Below are 8,986 nucleotides of genomic sequence, written 5' to 3'. Positions count from 1 at the left end.
AGTATTCCCAATGGAAACCTCAGTGCAAGCTCTATTAACTCTATTATAGTAGAACATCAAGCACTTGGCTTGGAGCCCTTCTCCAAGTCCTCCTCTGGCTGTTGCCCTCCACGTCAACCAGTTGGCACAGGAATCTGGACTAATCAACCAAAGTATGCCTTCCAGGTAGAAGAATCCAGGAAAGCTCTCACAGAGTATTTTAATTGGATGTTGCCTGCAACCACCCACTTGGCCCTACTCCTTAGGGCCAGGAGCCGGGATACACCTAAAACCATGCGCAACCAGCAGCTCACTCCTAAGTGGAACAACCCCACTCGGTGAGCCTAACCTCCCATTCTGCCTCAAGTTGCCCAGGATCACTCCATGGGGACATCAGATCCCAGTGAAGAAGGGAATCCCAGTCCCAACCTCCAGAAAAACACCCTGGGGTGTGGTTCCAGTGGATCCCCTAGACTGCTTGTGGAAACCTCTCTCTGACCTGAAGCGTCTCTTCCAAAGAATAACACAAGTGCGACCAGGGAGGTTCAGGCCCCAGCGGTGGGTTTCCACATCAAGGCACACTGGCCAACAGGCCAAAGACTGAGATAGCTTCATGTTTCCATGTATCTGACATCCTTTCTCTTCAAAAGGCTAGAAAAATGGAGACCAACTCTTAGGGCTGAAGCCTGGTAACAAACACACACATCTGAAGGCAGTGGAGGCAAAGTCCTGCTCCTTAGGTGTGGCAATGACACTGCTGGAAATCAGCAGGAAGATGTTACAGAAAATGGACCCTTGCCCCTCAGCGCCCCTTAAGGATGAGGAGAAGGACAGAAAGCAGAGAGGATGTGCCACCAGCAAAGCCCTTTAACAATTCTTGAGAAATGAAAACAGAATCTGCTAATAAAATGCAGGCTCACCTTTTTTGTTGCCTTTGTGCTCACTCCCATTTTCCTTGCCCAAGAGCAGAGTACTGCGTGTGGAGCCCTGGCACCCAGCGCTTTGGACCAGAGTTCCTCCTGCGAAATGGCTCTGCCACACCTCAGCCCAGCAACCTTGTTCTGAAGCCCTGGGTATGACACCGCAATTCAAGAGAGCGAAGGGGCCCTGCAAAAGTGCTGCAGCACTGAGGCCTGGAGCGTGAGCTGCTCAGATGTGTTGGCCTCATGAGAACTCCCCTCCCCACCCCACCCCACCCCACGCTGATGAGAACTCCGCCTCCTCCCCTCCCCAATGAAGAGAACCTGGCCCACTTCCCTCCCCCTCCATGAGAATCCTGCCCACCGCCTGTCTGTCTAGGAGAGCATGTGCTCTAGAGAGCCAGCTGGTGCCTCTCTGTCTTTGATCAAAGAAAAAAGCTTCCAGAGTTCCAGTTGCGACTCAGCAGGAACAAACCTGACTAGTATCCTTGAGGAGGCTGGTTCCATCCCTGGCCTCGCTCAGTGGTTTAGGGATCCCGTGTTGCCTCCAACTGTGGTGTGGGTCACAGATGAGGCTGGGATCCTGAGTTGTTGCAGCTGTGGCACAGACCGGCAGCTGCAGCTCCAATTCCACCCCTAACCCAGGAACTTCCATGTGTGGCAGGGGTGCAGCCTTCAAAAGAACTTTTAATAATAATAATAAAAAGAACAAAGCTTCCCTTTGCTTTTGATCCAAACCTGACTCAAAGAGTTGGTCCCAATAGCACATAGAAGCTTTTAAGTGGTGGTGAAGGGGGGTCAAATCTATCTTTCCCTTTGCTAGCTGTTTAGATTGTTTGGAAAGGGGGTCCAATGAAATCAGGAAAGCAGCTGCAGTGCGCAGCTCATAAATTCCCTCTCAAAGTATGAACCAGTTTCTTTTTGGACATTGTATTAAAAAGGAAGAAGGAGGGGAGCTGAAGGTAGGGAGGAGACAGAAAATAAAACATTAATGAGGGGACAGGAAAGGGTAGGAATGTGAAAGGGACAAGAAAGAATATTAGTGGTCAAGAGTCGACCTTAATGGGGTGCAATCAAAAAGTGGAAAAAAAAAATTAAAAAAATAAGAAAGCCTGCACTATGGTTCATTCCAGGTATGGGCTAGAAGTGAACATTTTCCCACCAGTTTTTCCAGAAATCAGCAGAGACTCTATTAAAGAGAAACACAGTGAACCCCAATAGTACTATGGAAGCCACTCTGTTCCAGTCAAATGGAACTTCTAAAAAAGCAGGACAATTAAAATTCAATAGAGAAATACCTCCAAAAAGAGATCTTTGTAATATATATGCTATATTAAACATCAAGCAAATTATGTGAAATATACATAAATATATACACACATTATTCCAATGCACAAGATAAATAATCATAAAACAATCACATGCCTCTGTTTACTGAAGAGCTTTGGATTAGTGTTATGATTCCAGGTGCAACTATTAATTGGGTTTTAAATTTAGCAAGTTGATAGTTTTTTTACGTGTTTTTTTAAACAAATTGAAAAGTCCCCTGGAAATTAAGTCTCACTGTCAGTTCTCTGAAGTGGTTCTGATTATGGAGGGAGACTTTGGGGGGAAGGCTTTCCCCAGGGTCATTAATCATTCTCTTTAAAGTGACCCAACAAGAAGTCGAGGAAACAGCACCTGTTGCCAATAGTACTGTGAAATGGCAGGTTTCAGCTGGTGAGAGGCAGACTGGGAGCAACAAAGACAAGACTTTGACCAAACTTTGAGGTGTGTGGGTCAGAGATTCACTGAAATTAATAATTTACAAAGCAATTCTTAAGGCATCACTCTTAACTTTATTTTGGAAAAGCGCACCCAAGTTATCACATGAGAGGGAGAAAAATAAAGCAAAACTCGAGCCCTGGGCAATACTGGTGAGATGTTTTTTTCCTTCTATAATTAATATTAAAGGTTTGTGAAAAAAGAGAATTTAATCAAATATTGATATTTTGAATACTTGTAATATAATTGCAAGATACTGTCCTCAGAAATGAGGGGAAAGTATAGTTTTACAGATGATGATAAGATAATGGAGTGCAACCATACAAGACTATGAGAGAGTATATTTTCCCGATTATGGGTAAGAAAATGCCATAATTTCAAAGGAAAGTGAGGTGTTATGAGGTTGATATGCTCAGAAATGGGAGGAAGGTATTCTCTGAGATGGGTCCTGATTCACAGAGAAAGAAGACTTTCTCATGGACATTAGAGAATGGACAATGGAGGCACAGTTGCTAGGCTTGTGTTTAAATGCCCAGTTTCTTCCAGATGAGAACCAAGGAACATAATTCGCAGTTGTCAAAACTGCTACAATTTGAGCCCTCTTAAATGGGAGGGCTCTCTCAGTGGGGAATAGTTGGTTTTTGTTTCTGTTTTTTCAGTTCAGGAGGAAAAACAAGAGGGGAATGAGCATGTAAAACAGGGGAATGTGCTTGAGTGTGAATTTGAATTCTTCTTCTTATTACCATTATTCTTGCTATCATTAGTTTTCCTATATAAGAAAGAGAAGGCACTGATATAATGAGACTGATCCCATATCTAACACACAGGTCTGAGGAAACACAGCCCTGTAGTTTCCCATAAGCTGGATAAGCCAGGCCCAACGTTGCTGTGAAGGGTAGAGGAGAGCCCAGAGTTCAGTAGGGACTCTAAGCCATGAACTTGAACTTGATGGATCTTTGGGCTGTGTCTCGGGTGGACACAATTCCTGATGCTTCCCTAAGACACTGTGCAATTCTACCCCAGCCCAGAACTAAAGGAATCATTAACATCTACAGCTTGGTGTGAAGAGTCACTTCTGAGCTCCTTTAAGCAAAACTATGTCCTCAAAGCCCTTTCCACACGTATGTTGCAGTGACCTCCCTAGAGTGTTTACACTCCCACCAAGTGGAGAAGCATCCCTTAATAAATATGAAAGAGTGGTGAGATTAAGAGCAGAGTGGTTTCTTTCTTTCCACCCCCCCACTTATTTATTTATTTACATTAACAGAAGAATGTTTAAAATAGCAAGGCAAAGCAATTCCTGGGGAATACTCAAACAGTTTGAAGATGAAATTTCCCTTTCATCCTTTGCAGATCAAACAGGTCTTGATGTATCTCCAGGAGTTTCTTTTACTGCTTTCACTTCCTTTGTCTCTGACTCCTTTTTTGCATTTGATGACTATTCTAAGCTGAAAGAATTGATTTGATTGCACAGTAGAAATAGTGTTTAATATTAGAGATGAGAGTCAAATGAAAGCTTTCTTATTTTGCACATGGGATAACAGAAGCCCCAGGAAGCTAAAGGATTTATCCAGAGATAGAGCAACCATATCTCAGAATCAGACTTGTTTAGTTTTAGTTTTCTATCTACTACACCTCACCACTTTTTGACTATAAGGGCTTCAAACTAAATAGGGGATAAAAAATTCATGTACACAGAGCTCAGAGTTTCCAAAGGAGACAAATCTTCAAGGTCGCCCAGATGAAAAACTCTAAATGGAAAAGAACATTTAAAAATTCTATGAGAACAAGATAATTTTTTTTCAAAATATAAATGTTACCATATCCTCCAACTCAAAAGATATCTCAAATTTAGGTTTGGTGCCTTAGACAGATTAGAAAGAAGTAAATTGTTAGAAACAAAGGAAGGAACCTTAAAGAAAGAGGAGGGAGGTAAACTCAGGGTTAGGTGTGTGCCTGAGAGAGTTTACTTTATTTCTCTAGACTCTGTTTCCTCATCACATGTAAATGACTAGACTATCATTCTGAAGTAAGATGATCAGAATATGGACTTTGATTTTTTAGGTGTACAAGCCAACCAGCTGGAAGTACCCATTTTTTTTTCCATTTTTAACTATTCTGCTGATTCATTTCATTTGTTTTGAGTTATACATAAATGTTGGTGGTCTTTGTTATATGTTTCTTTCAGGTAATTTAATGGTCTCTTGGGAATTTGGCCTTCTAGAGTAACTCCATGGAGAAGATAAACAATGTAACTGAATTTGTTTTCTGGGGTCTTTCTCAGAACCTCAAGGTTGAGAAAGTGTGTTTCGTGGTGTTTTCTTTCTTCTACTCTGTCATTCTTCTGGGAAACCTGCTCATCATGCTCACAGTTTATGTGGGCAACCTTTTCAAGTCCCCAATGTATTTCTTTCTCAACTACCTGTCTTTTGTGGACATCTGTTACTCTTCAGTCACAGCTCCTAAGATGATTGTTGACTTACTGGCCAAGACCAAAACAATCTCCTATGTGGGGTGCATGTTGCAGCTCTTTGCAGTACACTTCTTGGGTTGCACTGAGATCTTCATCCTCACGGTAATGGCCTATGATCGTTACGTGGCTATCTGTAAACCCCTACACTATGTGACCATCATGGACCAGGGGAGATGCAATAAAATGTTGCTGGGGACCTGGCTAGGTGGGTTCTTGCACTCCATCGTCCAAGTGGCTCTAGTAGTCCAACTGCCCTTCTGTGGGCCCAATGTGATCGATCACTACTTCTGTGATATTCACCCTCTGCTGAAACTTGCCTGCACAGACACATACGTCGTTGGTGTTGCTGTGATAGCCAACAGTGGTATCATCACTCTGGTGAGCTTTGTTATCTTGCTCTTCTCCTACATCCTCATCCTGGTGTCCCTGAGAAAGCAGTCAGCAGAAGGCAGGCGCAAAGCTCTCTCCACCTGCGGCTCCCACATTGCTGTGGTCATCATCTTTTTTGGTCCCTGTACATTCATGTATATGCGTCCCGAAACTACCTTTTCAGAGGATAAGATGGTGGCTTTGTTTTATACCATCATCACCCCTATGTTAAACCCCCTGATTTATACACTGAGAAATGCAGAAGTAAAAAATGCAATGAAGAAACTGTGGGGCAGGTGGGTTTTCTGGGGAGCAAAAGGTAAATAGTTGGAAGTAACAATACAAGGTGGATGATCTTCAATGGTCTCATCTGCACAGGGAAGACAATAATAACCTCACAGGGATTTTTTTTGGGGGGGGGAGGAGCAACTAAGAATAAAATGTTCTATACAAGTAAGGTATTTTTAAATCACTATTATTTTATTTGTTTGAAAAGTCCATAAGCATGATTTTCTAAAATATCTAGGAAAAAGAAATCTTATTAAACTCAGAAGCTCAGCATGATCATACTCAGCACCAAGATTTTCTCCTTCCCATTGCCCCCTGTTTGCCAATGTCTTTAAAGAATCGAGAGTCCTCTGTGAAGTAAGGCTGTTTTCTAGTATTTAAAACTGTGATTGTGACATATTGCACACTCAAAGGTATATGCTGAATGAAGGAAAGGGTGCATGGAAACTGACAGATCTGAGGTGTTCTGACACAAATCCTCTAAAACGGTGAAAACTAAGTTTCCTGAGGTTGGGATGGGGGAGGGGGTATGTGCAGAATGCCAGCGAGATAAAGAACAGACTTGGAAAACAAAAGATCTGTCTGTCCTTGTCCTCTGGTTTGGAGAAAAAGCTTTTTTCTTTCTCTAGCTCACTTTCTTCATGCAAACAATAAGTAAACTGGAAAAAATTACCTCTAAGATCCCCAGTTTAACTGTAACATCCCATGTATGTGCTTCTGCTAATTGACTCTCATCTTTACTTGTACTCTGTAGCCAGAGATCCTGTCCCTATTAATGTAAGGTGACTCACAGGAAACCCTCAAGAAACTGAATGAAAACAAAATATTTGTAATGAATACATGATTGTGCCTCAATCAAGAGGGTCAACATGATTTGCTGAAATGCATGGTTTGGGAAACCATATTCCCTCCACTGTTTGAGCCAAGCAGCTTTACTGAAAACCGTGAGCCGTTTATCACTGCTTCCTTGACCAGCATGACCTGATTTTCAGCTGTGGAGTCCAGAGACATTTGTTCTGGACAAATAAACATATCTTTCTTATGTGAACTGACACTTCCTGGAGCTATATTCCTCCTTCACTTCACCCAACCTGAGATCACATCACAGATTATCTCTCTGCCACTGCTTCACTGTCTTTTCCACAAATCTTCTTATTCAAATTGCTGCCCATACCTCGGTCTGTGTTTATGGTCATGGAGTGTGTGTGTTTTGCACTCACACATTATATTGAGGACTGTATGTAGTGCCTTAAAAAATGATCTCTAATGATGAAGCATTCACAGAATTAAGAAAGATAAAAAGGAAGCAAGATACCTAGATTCTAAGTCATAATTAAGAGATCCTTGCCCTGGGCCACACGAACCCATGCTTATTGTCCCTCCTTGGACATACATTCACTGCATCTCCATGAACCTCCATTTGCTCAATTTTAAGGTGCTCCATAGGTTGGTGCTTCTCATACTTGTCTGATCATTGAAATCATCTTGAGAGGTTTCTGAATAGATGAAAGCATCTATTCCAAGAATTTCTGATCCAGTAGGCTAGTGTTAGAGGGGCTCCACAAATGTGCATTTTTAAAAGCACCTCTGATAATTTTTATCCAGGCAAGGGTACATCCAAGACCTTAGACTTGGAAACACTGGAGCTAGTTGATGTTCTTAGAGCACAAGGGGTCTATGGATCAATAAGACCCCAAGAGACTTACTTTCAGATATAGAATCCCATCTTTCTGCCATAACACAAAGAGACCTAAAATTGAAGTATATTTAGAAAACTCTGGGATGAATCAATGCTATCCATTTGATGTGTTCTCACAATGCTCTTCCTTTTATGTCTCTGCATGAAAGCCTTGACTACCAAGGGACAGTAGGGATATTGATGGTCTGAAGTCGCTTGGAAAGTAAAAGCTGACAGATTCAGCACTCTCAAAGACAAACAAACAGAACATACGGAATGGTGTTCAAGTTTCTACCATTGAGTTTATGAATGTATTCCTGTTCACAAAAGTTCCTCGGAGTCAATCCCAATCAAAGTAGCTCCGAATGTCTGCCTGGTTCTTTGGAAAGCAATGACCAAGAACTCAACTCTCCCCAGTTTCAGCGGGGGTGAGTCTTGTCAACAACATCATTTTGTTTTATAGATGTATGATCATCCCAACATTGGCTGCCAGTGGTAGAGCTTTTTAATCTCACTGTTAGAAGTAGTAGGCAGATGTGACTTTGATTATAGACTTCCCTGACGAAAATAAATGGTAATCCTTCTCATTTTCTAAATGAGTAAACTAGTTTATTTCATAGTAGAAGACAATAAAAACACATCTTCTAACTAGTGGTTATATTCCTGTCCCCTGGAAGAGCATAAAATATTTAAAACACTTTTCCTGCACTGCTCAATGGACTATGTAAAGATAGCTTTCATGTGCCTCCACATGATAGTATCCCTTCCCTCTTTTGAACATATCCAAGAGATGGAAACATCTATCACCTGTCGGAGCCTCCAGAATTTTCACGACTTTTTTAAAAATAGTAACTGATTGGGAATGCCTCATTTGGACAGTATTCTGACATCCAGTTCTTACCTGGTGTCCTGTTTTGTTTTGTGTCTTGGGGTGTAATGTAACTTCATCTCTTAATACACATCTTTGAAATAGTTCTTATTCCACACTTTGAGTATAAAAAAGCCACAAGGTATGTGCACCACAGAGTAGAGAGAGGCAACACTGTACACCCTCTTATGCACTCAATGAGAGTCAATGATACAGACCAACATCACGTGTACAGATATATAATTTCAATTTCCACAGACCAACCTACCACTTCCATTGTATTTCAAGAAAAATGGAACAGCATGAAGTGTATCTGAGCCTACTCTACAGTTTGGAGTTAAGCCCAGTCAAGCCTGACCTCAGTAGCTGAACCCAAATTGACCCAAAGACACATGAGCAAGAAGTTTCCATGCCTATTGTTTAAGCTGTGAGTTTAGGAATGGCAGTTACACGGCATTATTGAGCTGATTTATCCAAGAATAGATGATCAGATGTAGGAGTGGGAGGCATAGTCTCAAACTGGTAAAACCTCTAGTATATTTAGTGTAAGGTGCTTTGTAAGGAGCAGTATAAAAGGCCAAACAGGAGAGAATGGGCATGAGGGACAGGAATAAAAAAAAATAAAAACTAGTAACAAATAATAAACA

The 8,986-nt window shown here is 41.6% G+C and overlaps 1 protein-coding gene across 1 annotated transcript; it reads left to right on the top strand.

The window, feature by feature from the left end:
- The first annotated feature begins 4,881 nt into the window (after nucleotides 1-4,881).
- LOC125119244 (olfactory receptor 4S2-like) lies at nucleotides 4,882-5,832 on the top strand. Its single transcript, XM_047766091.1, has one exon. The coding sequence runs from the start codon at nucleotides 4,897-4,899 to the stop codon at nucleotides 5,830-5,832; it is 936 nt and encodes a 311-aa protein (XP_047622047.1). The 5' UTR covers nucleotides 4,882-4,896.
- The last annotated feature ends 3,154 nt before the right edge of the window (nucleotides 5,833-8,986 follow it).

Source organism: Phacochoerus africanus, unplaced genomic scaffold (assembly GCF_016906955.1).
Source record: "Phacochoerus africanus isolate WHEZ1 unplaced genomic scaffold, ROS_Pafr_v1 Scaffold_19, whole genome shotgun sequence".
Classification (NCBI taxonomy): Eukaryota; Metazoa; Chordata; class Mammalia; order Artiodactyla; family Suidae; genus Phacochoerus; species Phacochoerus africanus.
Note: the sequence above shows the minus strand (reverse complement) of the source record. Positions and strands in the feature narration are given on the sequence as shown.

What these genes read in the sequence shown, in the direction of transcription:
- LOC125119244 (XM_047766091.1), top strand. Translation starts at nt 4,897, where the DNA reads ATGGAGAAGATAAACAATGTAACTGAATTTGTTTTCTGGGGTCTTTCT.